The 16,570-nt window shown below is 38.9% G+C and overlaps 1 protein-coding gene across 7 annotated transcripts in view; it reads right to left on the bottom strand.

The window, feature by feature from the left end:
- Positions 1–1,744: 1,744 nt before the first annotated feature.
- The window catches only part of cobl (cordon-bleu WH2 repeat protein), a 40,497-nt gene continuing 25,671 nt past the window's right edge, over positions 1,745–16,570 (bottom strand). For 4 of the 7 annotated variants that reach the window (XM_077527099.1, XM_077527100.1, XM_077527101.1 and 1 more), the window contains 8 exons: positions 15,197–15,352; positions 11,507–11,828; positions 9,374–9,480; positions 9,033–9,179; positions 6,982–8,648; positions 5,499–5,609; positions 5,002–5,301; positions 1,745–3,356 (listed from right to left, as the gene is read on the bottom strand). In XM_077527099.1, the coding sequence (XP_077383225.1) occupies positions 3,279–3,356; positions 5,002–5,301; positions 5,499–5,609; positions 6,982–8,648; positions 9,033–9,179; positions 9,374–9,480; positions 11,507–11,828; positions 15,197–15,352 (2,888 nt within the window). In that variant the 3' untranslated portion in view covers positions 1,745–3,278. The remainder of the gene's footprint in view (positions 3,357–5,001; positions 5,302–5,498; positions 5,610–6,981; positions 8,649–9,032; positions 9,180–9,373; positions 9,481–11,506; positions 11,829–15,196; positions 15,353–16,570) is intronic. The other 3 variants (XM_077527106.1, XM_077527105.1, XM_077527107.1) reach the window with 3 other exon arrangements.

A 16,570-nucleotide genomic window follows, 5' to 3' on the forward strand; every position in this document is an offset into this window, starting at 1 on the left:
GGTATTACGTAAGACTCCTCTGGTGTTTATGTGACTGAGAACAACATAAAGAGGTTTACATTAGGGCATGTTGCAATTCAGTATAAACTGCTTTAGAGGGAAAAAACTGGTTAATACCAGTTAGGAAGATTACATTATTTTATTTTAATACATTACTATGATTTGATGATTGAATGTTAGAATAATGTTCTTGTGATTTTACGTTCATATGATCAAGACACACAAATACATACTATACATAATGGAACCAACCAAGGTCAATGAATGAAGAAAAATGCGTCAATGGGTTTGACCCCAAATTCATTGTCCCATGCAAGGTGCACTTGGTACTTGGATGGGAATGGGAACGCACCATGGGAGTCTGGAGAGTCCTCAGCGGTGTGCGTCTGGTTCGGGACAGCAGGGTGCTCAGACTGTCGCTCCAGTGTCTTTAAAACACCTAGTTATAGATGTGAGACAGCAAAAGGCACACAGGAGATGTTCACGCAGACATACACATATGTCAGTCAAAAGTTGTCTGCCATTATGCAAACAAAGCCTTCTCGCTGTGATACTGACGCTCAGACATAAACGCAACTCCACCTCCTCAAACATTCAACACTGCACAGGCCTTTTGTTTCAGTTGATTGATCAGTTACTTTGTAGTCTCGAAAACATTCGAAAACAAAGTCAATACAACACCCTGCTGGTTGTGGGTGTCACTGTGTCCATCACTCCAAGTCTGACAACAAAGCTGTGTAACATGAGCAAAGGCCGTCACTGAAAGGCTTTCACTACGTGTCCCGCAGGACAGCGGATGGAGGCGCTTTTAGTGGAAATTCAAAAAGGGGTTTGTCTTTCACTTAAGAGTGAAGCACATGCTTTGTATAAGAGCTCATCTGGACTACGACCTGAATTTTGAGATCAGTTTTTCATTGTTTAACTTTACCAGGTATTCTGGCTTCCAAAAGCCTGCATGTTAAGGTTAAGTGAAGACTATAAATTGCCAATAGGTGTGTGCGACAAGTGCACAACAAATGAATGACTCCTTGTAAGTCACGCCTTCTGTCTCTGATTGGTTGTTCTTCCTCAGGTGTTGTGGTTTATTGTGGAGGTGATAAGATGATGCCAGACGGCTGATTTTTTTTTCTCCCAAAACAAATTTATTCTGCATGAATGAAGAGATGTCTCAAAAAATATATCTAATTTTGAAAATTGTTTACACCCCTTTGTTAGACAAGGTTTCACAGCATCAAACGCCAAATTGTACAATTTACTTTGATATTACTTGTGACTGTTTGGCAAACCCTAAAGGCGCAGCTGTGCAACACTCAATTGAAGCATTCATCAAAACTTGGCTCCGACTGCAGTGGTGAAAAATTGGCTCTTTTGCAACTAATATTGTGTTATCTCACATGATTGCCAGCAGAAGTATTTTGAGCATAAAAGTAATTTCCCACCTGGGTGACTATCGCAGGGCTTTTTCTTTTTCTAGAGGTCCCATATGCTGCACATGTTGCTGTATCTGGAAGAAGCAAGGCTGCACTGAAGTTTAGGAGCATCATTATGTGCAGCCACAGTGATGAGTCAGGGCGCTGAGCCGCTGCCGGGAAAAGCAGCGGGGCCGTGGTGAGCCAGAGAGAGAGCGAGATGTTACACTGTATTTCATGAGGGCAGCCGTACGACTGGAAATGACAAGACCCTGTGATGCATTTACAATTACTGGAATTTGTGTTTGTACTCCAAAAAGGACAATACAAAAAAACATGTTGCAATTACAAAATTATTTATTCAATCAAAAATTACGTAGACAAAATCATTGTGCAAACTTGTTTGGGAAAAACGTAAAATGTAGTGGCTCATATAAATCTTGAGCCATCATCTGAAAGAGCCTTTAATAATACAAAACTAAAGCCATCGTGTTTACAAAATATACAATGCTGATGTGAAATGTGGTCTATTATGTGTCAATAGAATCATCTCTCAAATAAGAATAAAATATTTTAGTATGACAATTAAAAAAAAAAAAAAATCTCAGGGTTTTATTCTCTGGATAAATCAAATGAATACACATTTCAGCTTGAAAAACATGGAACATCAATCTGTGAAACCAGGAACTCAAATCTCTCCTATTCCAGCAAGCATTTGCACCTGCAAATGGATGCTTAAGTGTTGTCATTCAGGTTTTCATTTGAAAACTTATTCAATATAAACAAAGTCATTTAATGGCAGCAACTGACTATTCCTAAATCAAATACAGCTACTCCAAACTGTAAACTTTTCATCAAGGTATGAAATGCAGTACCACAATTGCACTATAAGCTTCTAAGTTTCTTAACTGCTATGTTGCATGACATGAATATTGCAAAGTCAGCACACACATGTAATGTGATATTTGTTCATGAATTAATTTAAATAATTTCTCTACCCTACAGCCAAAATTTCCAAATGTACTTCAACAACAAAATGGAGAAACAAGGTCAATTTTACCTAAGATCCTTTTTGTGAATGAAAAACATCAAATGTATGCTACTTCTTTTGTACTATATATTCACACACGTTTGTGTATAACATCCCTGCAGAATAATCAAGTGCATGAAGCTTTGTGTTAATCAGCAGCACAAATCTAAAGTTAGAAGCCAAAACAGTAGCTTTAGAGGCGAAAAGGCACTAAGTGGGTCAAAACCATTATTTTTTTTTTTCTCCATCTCCACACTACTGAAAAAGTTGGCATTCTTTACCAGATCTGCAGAAAATACACTCGTAAATGTATATCAATGTGTTCATGTATTTCAAATCAGGATATACTTACTAATGTATTGCACCACATTTGGAATGCGAACAGAAAAAAATGTTTGTTCATAACACTGAGAAACACAACACTAGAAGGCATCCAAGTCTCAGCTGTGGTAAACAAAAATAAAACAAACAGCACAAAAGAACAGGCTTGCGGAAGTAGCACAAACCATGTGAAATATTCTGCTTTCATTGGCACTTATTTCTGCTTAACGTTCCAGTTCAAACCCCAAAAGCTGGAGTAAAGATAGTAACTTAAGTTCTTGTGCTATCCAGATGGGCGCATCTCCCAGAAGGCTGCCAGTGTCTGGTTTTACAAATGAAATCCAGCAAACCTTTCACCTGCGAGCGACAGATCTGCCTCGTTCGAGACACGTATTACAATCGCTAACATGGACTGAACATGAGCAGTTTTCTAAATGTCCATTCCAAAGCTCTGTGGTAAAACACAGCCAACAAAAGAATTTGGGAAATGTTTTTACTTGAGATTTTACGTTTTCCCCCTACGGAAGATTGGAGAAGGATTCATGCATTGTTCCCAGTCTGCCATTCACTTGGACTGTCTTTGTGGGCACTGCAACCTGCATAGGAAAAACACACACCACACATAAAGACTATGAAAGTTCCCCCTTTGTCTTTTCTGGAGCGACCTTGATTACCAGCCAGGGTGACCTTGGCACACTAATGAGCCATCAGAGGTCAGGGATTCGGCAAGAAACAACATTTCACTTAATTTGTCTGAAATTTTAACATCAATTGGTCCCAAATATGTTTGTGCATTTATGTATGCTGGCGACCAGGGCTGGACTAACCCCCTCTGCAACTGAGAAATCATTGTCATACCAACCAATGCACAGATATCCAGAACCATGCTGAGCACAGTCATAACACGAACAGGATCAAGTTGTGGATATGTGCGCATGAAAACATGACATCTGCTTGTTATGGTGTGAAAATAATGGATACAAATGACATTGAAAGAATCAAACTTTTTATTCTCAAGACGTATTCTTATCAAATTTGTAAGGCATGACTGCTGAACTCCTGCCATTGATGTTGATTGGTTCAGCTTGCTGTCTATATTGTGAATCCATTTAATGAGCTGCTCCCACTAAAGTGTGGGCCGGTCTATTCGGGGAAAAATGGAGGAAAATAAATAGCACTGCATCAGCCCCAAAAAGATACCGATGGCCAGTTTTGGCAGAACAACATTATATGCTATTAAAGATCCAATAAGAAAGATAAAATACACGTGTATGCACAAGTTGCTTATCCATACAAAAAACAAAAAAAAACAAAACAAAAAAAGTCATGGCTTCCTGTGAATTCTGTCTATCAGCTTTGTGTTCAATTACACCGGTTTAAATTTCACAACAAGTACATTTTTGAGTAACTTAAATTGAATTCATTTTCATTTCAGTATACTTTTCGTGACATTTTTGGTTAAAGGTTCAAAAAATATTGGAACACATTGGGACAGACAATATCAATTTAAAGTTTGTGCCATGATAACAAGAGGTTGCTTGAAGTATTTGTGAGTGTATCCATAAAGAAACAATACAAAAGTTGAAAACAAAATGGAACTATTTAATTTGGCTGAAATGCAAGTAAAATGGTTTTAGTAATTGTGTTCCTCTCCACTGTGGTGATGGCCTACTACAAGGAATGTAGAAATAAACATGAATTTTAAACAGCCACTGCCCATATAGTAAACTTTCTTCTTGGGGGAAAAAAAAAGTTCTTAAATCAATAGTGGATGTCTGATGAATCTAATGTGAAACAATCTGCAATTCTATCTAGTCATCAAGCTGCTTGCTCTTTTTTGTATGCAAAGTGCAAACAGAAGTTGTGGTCAAATTTTGTATTTGTGTTTCCAATTTCTTACTTTCATCTTTGAAGAGGGAAGTCTTTTGAGGTAAAATAATGCTCCTTTACACTTTTGCCTGTCGGACTAATGCTAATTTAAAATTCATTAGAGCTGTCTTTCTTTAAAGTTTGATTTCTCTATAAGCGAATGCATTTTTTTTTCCCGTTGCTCTGCACACAGAACAGAGTGGACAAAAGGCAAGCTGGAGTTGTCTGCTGTAATTTGATCCATGGGGATGTGTGAGCGTATAGTACTTTCGCCATTGGCCTTTCATGAAACAGCACACGGGATGAAAAATTCACGAGTTGCTACAAGCTTTACCGGCACGGGATCAAACATTCTTCCTCCCGGATTTCTACCTTTTTGAGCTTCTCGGCAGCAGATCCAGAGCGGATGGCCTCCATCATGGCTTCCCTGGCCACGGCTGGGTTCATGAGAGCATTGGCGTTCAGATGATCCACAGGGGTGGGCTTCGACTGGCGCAAGAGGAGGGGAGGATAAGGAGGAGGTGCGAGCATGGATGGCGGGGGAGATGTGGCAAAGAAAGAAGAAGTGCAAGTCAAAGAAATGGGTGAGGGAGAACAGGGAACGTCTCTCCTTTGGTCCTCCTTTGAGGCTGAGCGGAAGCTTTCTAACTCCGCAGCAGCCCCAGATGTCGTCTAGAGGAAACAAAGCAGTGAGAATATATTACGACATTGTGGAATGTCAGGCACTCTCAAACTAAGCAGTTATGAACTTGGCCTTGAAAGATTATTTGATGAAGGTACAAAATTAATGATTTATGTTTTAAGACTCATTTCTTTCTCAAAATGTCTAGCCAGTGACATAATGTAAGTAGTCATTTGAGAAGTTTTACCTTCTTCAGCCTTCCTGTGTTGCTTTGGGCTCTAATTGCAGAGAGAAGAGCAGACCTCTCATTCTCGTCAATAGGAGCCTCCTTCATGCTTCTGTTACCAGATGGAGATGTCTTAGATCAATAGAAGAGGAACATGTAGGTTAATAGGATCACAAGATAGAGCAATATGTCAAACTTACTGTAAATCACGTGTTAATTTAACATTCTACGGTGCAATTTAAGGGTGTGTATCTTTCCAGTAAATGATGATTCAATACGAATCAACACGTGTTGTGATACGATTCAAGGACAGTACATTTTAAAGTGGAACAATTTGATGTGGCTTGATTCAGTAGGATTAGCATTCAATAAAACATGGTATGGCTCAAATATGGTATGATAAAAAAAAAAAAAAAAAATGTTGAAAGTAGACAATTCATGTGCCATGTCACCACATGAAATATAGTGATGCAGTCGAAAGATTCACTTTTTCAAGCTGGATATCCAATCACTATTTTGAGTGTCAGATAAAGAAAAAATATGGTTGTATATTGCACACATTGCTGTTGACAAAGTGGTATCTAGCTTCAAAACTAATACCAGTACTTAAAAAGAAAACAAAAATCACGATATGAATCACAGCACATTCAAGCTTGAAAAGACCGACAAGGCTGTGTGACTATGAGGTCTCCAAATGTAATCACTATGTCGATATAAACAATGTGCATTATAAATGTTAAAATTTTGCCATGACAATATTAAGTTAAATGTCAGACCAAAACAGACTGCCTTAAAAAATACTGACGGTATAAGGTGAAGTCTGGAAAGACTTACTGTACTTTATTTTTATAAAAACAACTAACTTTTTTATGTAATGTGAAATCCATAATTATTTTCATTAAAATAAAAAAAGTCAACAAAGGTTGTCTTTATTTTCAATAATAAGAAGAAAGAAACCACTTCTTAAATGGAAGTTAAATATGCTTCTCCAATTCAGTATTGAGAGAACAGGTCGCCAATTTCACAGTGAGCATGGTTGTCGACATCAACATAAAGTAACTTCTAATCTAATGTAGTCACTAAATCAAGTTATTAGTAAAGTAACTAAGTTACTTTTAAAGTCAAGTAACCAGTAAAGTTGAAGTTACTTTTTCAAGGCAACTGTGGTAACACTGTCCTTTAAACATATGTTGAGGATAGAAAGCTACATAATAATACAATAAAATTGGATTTTTCCAATTGTACTATGACCATGTTTCCATCTCACCCATGTATGAGGTATATGCCACGGAAGAGGCGGGACTGTTTTTTGCACATCAGTGTTTCCGGTTCGGTTTGCGAGGTGTGGTCTGCGTCAAAAATAATTGTGCTTGTGACTTTGTGCCCGTCGGTTACGCGTTCGCAACCCGGACCCGGAAATAAACTGATGTGCAAAATCATGTCCTGCCTCTTCCGTGGCATATACCCCATTATTCCACATAATGCAATCTGATGGTGATCTCACCTTCTTGAGGATGTCCTTGCCTCCTGCCTGGATGGCCTGCATTAGGTTACTATGCAGAGAGGTGTCCTTCTCAACATTTCGACAGACCACGGGCTTAAACTTTTTAACTGGTCCAAATATGTTCACAGGTGGAGCTCCAGGTGTCTGTCTGTCTGACGTAGTACGTGAAGGTCCAGCTGTCTGTCTGTCTGACATAGTATGTGAAAGTTCTGGCTTTGCCGCATCTGTTAGATCAGCGTCTGTCAGGGGTTTGGCAGTTGATTGTGGATGAGGTCGGTGTGAAGTGCTGGGGCTTGGACACCGATTAACTTCTCGAATATCATATTCTGTTTGACTGGGGGCACTTGACTGGAAGTGTTTAATTCTGTCCAATACGGGTCCGAGTGAATAGGTTTCTTTGACGGATTCGTCGCAGTTTCCTTCCTCGTGTCCAGTTTCTTTCTGGCTTTCTGTCACATATCCGGGGTAGCTCTTGGACCTTACAGGACCTGGGTGGTGAAGACCGGCTTTATTACTCATATTATCTGTCAATGATATCTTGGAGGACTGGCGTGGATTGACTTGCATGGAGTGACCCAGTGAATGGAAGGTAACATTTGGTGTGACAGAAGAGGACTGGGACGGCAAAGACATAATTTTTTGTTGTTTTGTTGATGTCATTGGGTTGTACCTATTGATGGCGGATGCCACATACTGGCTTGATGTACGTCGGGTTTGTCTGAGGAAGTGAGGAATATCTGAAGTTGGCTGTGATTGCTTCATTCTTTCAAGTACTGAAATATCTCTACTCATCATAGCTTGTAGCTCATTTTTCATGACACTATTCACTGTGCTGTTTTTTCTACCAGGCCCTTTGGGCGAGGCATTGTCTGCAGTATTCATAACTGCGTGTTGTGTTTTCAGGTGTTCTTGTCCGTCAGTGGTCAATGTAGTCCCAGCACTGTGAGTACTTTTAATATTGTCAAGGCTCCCCTTTGCCTTGTCGGTTACACCTGCGCTGCAAGGAAGAGCACATTCTTGTCTTTCACTACAGCTCCAAAAGGCTTTGGCTTTTCCGACAAGTGGACACTCCTCACTTCGGGAAATTCCGGATTCTGTTGTGTCAACAACTCTGTTGTGGTAACCAGACATTTTCATGATATTTCCTTGCTCATCAATTTTAATCGCACCAGTAGTTAATGTGGCAGAGGCATTTTGCGCACCACCTTGCATGACAGAAGGCTTGGGAGGAACAACAGTGAATGTTTTCATACCAAGTCGACTGGTGGGACTGCAAGGAACTTTCTTGGGCAACGTATTTGAGTTGGAGTTATTTTGGTAAAAAACATTGTCTACCTTTTCTGTGGACAACGATCTCTGGCTGGTTGGGGGCAGGACAGTGTCCTCCTCATGTAAGCAATGAGTGTTATCCGTCATGAGATCAGAACTGAGCGTTTGTGTCATGTTTTTGCTGTGTTCCTCGGTCTTGCAAGGTTTAACTGCCAACCGTCTTTGTGAATCCATTTTCATATCTTCATTTTTCTTTTGCTTTGTATACCCACTTGAGCCATTTTCCTGTGTGGTCATATACTGATCAGGATTAGCATTCATAATGCAACTTTTTTTAGTGGAAGCAGCTGTGCAAGCATTATTGTTTTTGTTGCGCCACTCTTCAGCACTCGCTGAACCTGTGATTAAATAGAACAAAAAACATTTGTGTGAAAGTTATGACAGATCCCAGAGAAAGCTCCCACTTTTTGTCTTATGCTCAGACCCACTGCAACCAAGCACAAAGAGGCAATAAAGGACTCATTGATTTCTAAATTTCTTTTGAAATAAACCCATAAAAACAAGGTGAGTATAACTTGTTTCAGGGGCTGGAAGGAATGAGTCTATTTTCAATCATTTCAATGGTAGAAAATAAGTTTGCTTTAAAAAAAAATAAAATAAAATTCTTGGTATAAATTAATTTGGCAGACCAAGGTTCTCCTTCCAGGAAGTTTAACCCTAAATAGAAGCTGATATATACAGCAATGATGAAACACTGCACACCTTGGCTGATAATGTCTTACCATTCTGATCTGTTAACTTCATCCCTGTGAGTACTTTTGGCTTTTTCACTTCTATAAGAGGTTTATAGTCTTCCAGTACTGGTACTTCATCTATGGCTGTGACAGGTACATTCATGTCCACTACAGACACCGGCACACCACAATACACTGTTGAAATGTAATGTTATTTTTTTTAAATATATATATATATATATATATATATATATATATATATAAAATATTGTCAAATAAAGTAAATGATCTGAAAAATATAGTTTAGTAATAGTAAGACCATAATATTTTAATGAAGTCAGATTGTTATAAGCCACAGCAGAATTTTACACTGCGGCTTGTTCCCTCACCTGAAAGGTCTTCTTCCATGCTTTTCTGATGAAGCCATTTGTACTTCTTTTCAAAGGTGTTGATTTTGTTTCCTGACTTCGACTGGGATTTGCTTTGACTGTGAGGACTGTACACACACAGACACACACATAATAATAAAAAAAAAAAAAAAAAACATTAGACATTGACACATTGTGGTCAGTATTCTTACATGCAGAAGATAGACGAGGCCACGGGGACAGCTATAAAAGCTCATTCAAGCTCGTTGCTCTTAACAACTGTGTAATTTATTTGATTATTTTCATATTTCCAGAATCATTCCGCAGTCAGGTTTCAATCACTTTAAAAGGTTAAACGGACCATTCTGATTGCATTACAGCCATAATGACAGCCAAACAACTACAATTTATCTTCAAAGAAACTTGGGAAGGGTTGCCTTCTCAATAACGCAGATTAAAAAAAAAAAAATAAAAAATAAAAAATAAAAAAAACTGGAAAACTCACCAGACAAAAGCATCAGGGCCAGGGTTCATAAATTGCATTTGAGTGAGATCATTGTTCCTAAATTCCCCATTCTGGGCACATTGCCACACACATTTCATTCCATAAAAGTGGACAGCAATCAATTCAAAGGCCTTTGATTAAAGAATGAAAACCACAACCATGCTATGCTACTTTTGAGTACAAAACTCAAAATAACAAAAAACAATACCCAAACAGTTTTGCCGTCACAACTACACCACTGTTTGGTGATCAGTGATGCCAGTGACATTTTAGCTGAAATTACCATCACAGCACATTTTTATAACTTTCATATCATCAGGCCTTGGGAATCATTCCGTGTTTTTTTTTTTTTTTTTTTTAATTCATTTTTAGACGAGCCATTATGTCCTGTTTCGTTAGCAGCTTTTTGCCATGGAAGCTATTGTTTTCTAGTCTTTTATGTAAAGTCACGACCACTGATACAGTATTTACATTTGTTTGATGATCTGAAACATTTAAGTGATGAAACTAAAAAGGGCCTGAGAAGCTGGTAAGCACTTTTTCACTTATTTTTCACTTATTATGGCATGGGCAGACTTGTGCAACCACATTTTCTATGTTCCCCTCTCTGAATGTTTCATTTTTCATATGAATTCATACAGATTATTGACATTAAATGAAAATAAGTTTTGATATTATCTATTCTCTAAGGAATCCAAGCGGAATTCCTTCACTGACGTATGCGTGATTGGCAAATCGGCATTATAAGGCCTGAGTCCAGGCCCTAGTCAATAGTAAAGTGGTTATTAGAATTGAAAACTGTTGTCCACATTCAAGTCCAAAGCAATTAATGTACACGCAATGTGGAAACTGCAGAAGACTGAAAAAGAGGGTGATTTAACATCTAATACAGTGTTAGAGTAGTAAAATTTATGCATGTGCACAAATGTGAGCAGATGAAATTCTTAACTCATTCACTGCCATTGACGGAAAAATACATTTTTTGCTGGGCTGGCAGTGAATGTGTTAATCGGACACGCTGAACAAAAGGTCAGAGTTTGGTTGCAGTCTCGACGCCTGCTGGAATATAATGTGGGAAAAGTGAAGTGTTCTGTATACATTTGTGTTCATTAAAAGACAAGCCTTTGGAGGTTTTTCAAAGAAAAAAAAAACATGGACAACCACGACAGAAGCAATTACTGACGGCCACCAACCACATCAACAAACGAGTGCAATGAGAGGAGTCATGCTTGATGGCTTACCGCATTGCCCAGGCCCTTTGAAAAAGAGAAACAAGGGCAGGGCTCTCACTAATTACAACTACAGTCAGCGTAATGTCATGTTGGATTTGTATTAATTATTTTTTAGTTGTTTGTTTAGATGCTAGACAGTCAAATTACTTTATGTGAAAGCAGTCAATGGCGCAAAAAAGCTTATAGGCACTTGGTCAGATTACAAGACCAGTGTGGAGATCAAGCATAGAGCCCCAAATGTGTGCATCTGGTATCCTTATTAATTCATGTTTTGCTTTGGACTTGACCAGAGTACCAACGAGTGTGCCTTGGCAGGCTATTCATCCAGTACAAAGTATCAAATCGACAGGCTTAATTTCCCTTAAATCAACTTTGGTCAATCATACTTCCTCAAATCATGTTTCGTGACTTATTTACCCGCTACGTGATCCCCAGGTGGCACATCCTTCATCACTGTCACTGGAAATGTCTCGGATAGGCCCAGGAAGTCTTCCTCTTCTGGCACCAAAACTTGGCTCCAAAAAAAACCTCTCGTCTGGGGATGTGGGATGAATGTCAGATGGGGAGCTCACCAGGCCTGAATCCTCACCATCTACCATTCCCTCAGAAGCAGCATAACCTTGATCTGGTAGACTGCTGCCACTGCTGCTGGTTCCCAGGGACAAAGTCTCAGCCTCAGCTGTTTCAGTTTCAGGGGCTTGGGCACTGGCTCCAATGCGCTTTACGGAATGGAGCCTAGCTGAAAAACAAAGAGAGATGTTACTTGCAGGATTCACCGCTTGTTAAAATGTTAGCGATTAGTATTGTAAATTTGTGAAATGAACCCGTAGGCAGTATCTTATTTTGAAATGGCTTGGTCAGAACCACCAAAAAGCCCAAAACGGGTCACAATACTGCCTACGGGCTACCATGCATTACACCCTCCACACACACACACACACACACACACAACCAAAAAACAAAAACAAGAACAAAACAAAACAAAACACGTGGGAGGGACTACTAAACATAGGTTTAGAGAAATAATGAACATTTGCCACAAGGTATGAGGTCGGGATAGCAACAAGCATGGGTATTTTCCAAAGCAAGTCTTTTACCTCCACATAGCCATATTTACAACTCTCCGTAAGAGTGCTTCTCTTTGCAGTTTTCACAAATAAATGTGTCTCGACATAAGAAATCCCAATCTATCAAATTAGGTCGATATCACTTTTTTTACCACTTGAGTAGACATCGATACCAAACACAGATATCACTAGTACAGTACTTTTGATTAGGGATAGACCAATTATCGGTGCCAATATTCGGCATTTTGACAAATATCGGCATCAGCCTTTTTATGAATCTGAAGGTCGATAAAGCTAGTATCTCACTGAGAAGTTAATGCTTGCGAACGTAGCGAATTTTGGGTTTTCATCAGGATTTGTAAGATGTTCACAGACAGTTTTTACTTGTCGCAAGAAATTTTGAACATGTTCAAACAATTTTTCACTATCTGCGAAAACCAAAATGTGCTACATTCGCATGCATTTGTCGCTCAGTGACATATAGGTAACTTTTCAGTCATGTCTATTTAAATTTCCACTTTATAAAAGAGGATGCTGACACTGGCAACTCCCTACACTTTTTATTAAAAAAAAAAAAAAAACTGAAATTTTGCATAACTCTTAACAGTAGAAAACCTTAGGGAGCCATTTACTAATCATTTAATACATTTTATTCTTTTAGCATGGATATACCAGTAAATCAGGAGTCCGAATAATACACGAGTACAGAGAAAAAAAAAAGAAGCTTTTGTAGGGCGTTCTGGGAGGTAGTGTATAATTCGAGTGTGTGTTATTCTCGAGAAACTGTGGTAAACCTCAGCAGCAATAAATTCCAATATTCACTTCCAAATAAGTTTATGAACAAAAGTCTAAGAATGGAATGGTGACTGGAGTAAAAAAATAAATAAATAAAAAATAGGGACATTTGTGGATTTTGATCTGCAGCAATAAGACTGATAGTTCCTGGATCCTACTATTGGAGTTCTTGCAGTGCTGAAGGCAAAAACAAGACAGTCGTTTTAAAAGAAACACAGGATGCAGCTCCACCATCTTTCACAGCCAAACAGAGGGAGTATTTGTTAGTTGTTTCAACATTCATTCTGACACCACAAACACACAAACCAGAAAGCACAAATACATACTTAGGCCCAGAGCACAACCAACTTGTGGCTTGATAAAACAACTTGAATGATGTTTGAGTGGATGTACTGTAAACAAATCCTTTTACTTACATTTTTTTTACAGAACTGTTTTCAGTTCCAGGGAATATACGATTGCTTCATATACCCCCCATCTTGCCAATGGGTTAGTCACCTCTGTGGATTTGGGAGAACCTATTAAGTCGGCGACTCACTGAACTGCTCAGCCAACAAACCACTGAGCCTTTTAGTGGCTTTTCAAGCCAGCATGCACAAAACTGCAAGCTCAATACTCTTGGAAATGAGAGCCACCTTGGTTATAAAGGGTACATATCACTGATGGTGTGCACCAGTGTGCGTGCACATATATTAAGGCTGTCCGTTCATGATGTGGTGCTGAGTCACGAGGCTTCTATCTATCTTTCCCAACTCATTCCCAGCAACAGCAGTCATGCCGGCTACTACCACAACCACTGCACGCACCCATCCACATGCAGTTGTGCACACATTTAATGTCACATATAGAGTTTGTCTGTCAACAAACACAATAACTTACACAAAGTTGTCAAATCTCTTCTATGGTGATCTTGGACACATGCGTCCATGCCTCACTTGAACTTTGAGCTTTTGTCATTTGCTTTTGGTTGCAGTGAAAGCAAATTAGTCTTATGTAATGCAAACAACATCTTGCCACGTTAAACATATTCTCAATGATTATGCTATGTTTATTAATGAGTAATACATGGTCACGGCCATACAAAATACTGACAAAAACAACAACAACAACAACAACAACAACAATACTATTTTTAACATGCCGATACAAACACATTGGTTTGGGAGTGTTGAAAATTATCAGTATTAAACATCACACAGTATAGTATACTATACTTTGTCTGAAAATTAATTAGCGTCAAGTATTTTAATCATTAGACAAACAGTATGACAAATTAATGCACGCCCACCAGCTAAAAGCAACCAATATTTCCCAGATCATCATTAGCCTCTCAGGTCTCAAAACCCATTCAGAACAATCATCCAAAGATATAATGGTTAAACAATTGATCTTTAGATATCATGTGACCAAAGTATTGGCTGATAAGTATCACATTGCCTTGCCATTCTGCCGTCGTCATATCATTCATCAATCAAATTTGTAAGTCATACTGTACATCCTGGGAATCCAGGTTGAGCTCATCTGTTATGCTACAACCTACTGGCCATGTACTTTGTGCCCATTTTTAATCAGAGACGAGAATTCTCACATAATCGATAGTAACCAGATCTAGAGGATCAAACTATCCCCCCCCCAAAAAAAAACAAAAAAAACTGCACACATCCATTTGGGTCTGTTTGAGAGCAGGTAAAGAATGTTACATTGGACATAACTAGAAATGTGATTGCAAACAGATAAAATTTTCTTTAAACAACGACACGGGGAAATTGGTAAATACAGTAAAGAAAGATGAAAATGGAAAGAGGAATGGAAAAAAAGGTGGATAATGAAAGGGTCAGGGAAAGATTTCAAGGATCCTTGAAGCGCAGACGTATAGGACCACAGCAGTACACTACAAGGGTGCAGGGTAGGGGGTATAGAAAAGAGCAGATACAAGAAAATGAATAGGACAGGGATGGAAATGGAGTCAGGGTAAATTCTAGAAAGACAGAACAGTAGGCCAGCTAAGAAATATGTGATGAAAACACTGAAAAAGAGAATAACAGGTCTAAAATCTTTCAGGTGTAACTTACAAACATATTTCAGAGCTTTACGACATTTAAAATGTTATGTTTACTAATTTTACTTAAATAAATATATAACATAAAAGCATATCTCTCATGACTGAGCTAAGGGACAAAAGAGCATATTATTCTGTGTGAAAAAAATACAAATAAAGCGAAAAGAAATTGCATGTTGCACCTACACGGGGAAGAGGTTTCCTCCTCCTCCATGGTGCTCTGTGGGGCACTGCTTTCTGTGGGTTCAAGTGAAGGGGAGAACAAGGGAGGGGTAGATAAGGTAGGGTGTTCCCAGGCTGGCGAACGACGGGGCTTGGGTGGCGCTGGGTGATCATTTGTTCCTGGAAAGAAATGGAATACAAGTTCAAATCAAGTGACACAAATATCTTACCTACGTTCAAAGTTCCGTACACAAATTGAAGTTCATTTAGTTCGTTTCCCATAATGAACTACTAGATCATATTGTAGATTTTTTTTCCTTCTCAGTACGCATGTTGCTGTGAGCTATTAGCCTCAAAATACTAAAATACTGGCATTTCTCTATTGCTACCACCATTCATTCGGTCCACAATACTACTAGCCAATTGCAGCTTTCATCCTACAGTGTAAAACCATGAGAAAAATTTGTTGCTTGAATGTTGAGTTTTCATCATCATCATCATCATCATCATCATGAGGGATTAGAACAAAAGCAGTTTCAGGCCTGCCCCCATTCACCATATGAACATACCCTATTTAAATACTCTCGAGGCACGTTTTACAGCATAGGCACTTCTTTCAAATTGACACCATCTGACATTGAATAAGTATGACACATCTAGTCGTCGACAGTGCAATTACATTCAATTTAACCAATTGTGTTTCTCAATTCTTACGCTATCAGGAAGTTAAGACGGGGTGTTATACAGCATATGCTTGGGTTTACTTGTAGAGTCTCATGAGAGACAGTAAACCCAGAGAATGCTAAACAAAATACATTAATCAGCAGAAAACATGGGAGCCGAGGTTTACGGATTTAATACAGATTTCCATGCTGCTTGTTCCATTCCAGATTAATAAACTAACTCCACTAACTCCTATCATCTTGTTGCACATCTCATTGAAACTGCTTCAGATCAGATCTCACTTATACTGTATTCATTCATCCTACTTAAACCTTCCCTGCTCCCATCTTTGGACTCCCTCATTCTCGCCTTTCTCACCCCTTTTTTCTAAAGTCTACAACTCTTATCGCTGCCTCTGTCACACATGACAGCCCTCTGCACCCAGAGCACCGTCAAAAAGGCCAAAGGAGAACATTTTTCAAACCCTAATCAGGCTAACCGTCACCGATATTATCGTGCATCCCTAATGACTCTATCCCCCCCCTTCCTCAGCCTACTTCCATACGGTCTTCCCTTAAAATGTGCAATAGTACTGGGCAATCGGATTTGGCCATTACCAACAGCAGTCTGCATTCTGGTGTAGTTTCCCAATATTTTAAATCTGCTGTGGTGCAAGCCCTGCTCAAAACAACCTGCTTTTGATCAAGGTGTGCTGTCAAATTTTAAGACCCGTTT

The sequence above is a fragment of the Festucalex cinctus genome, chromosome 7, assembly GCF_051991245.1.
Source record: "Festucalex cinctus isolate MCC-2025b chromosome 7, RoL_Fcin_1.0, whole genome shotgun sequence".
In the NCBI taxonomy this organism is placed as follows: Eukaryota; Metazoa; Chordata; class Actinopteri; order Syngnathiformes; family Syngnathidae; genus Festucalex; species Festucalex cinctus.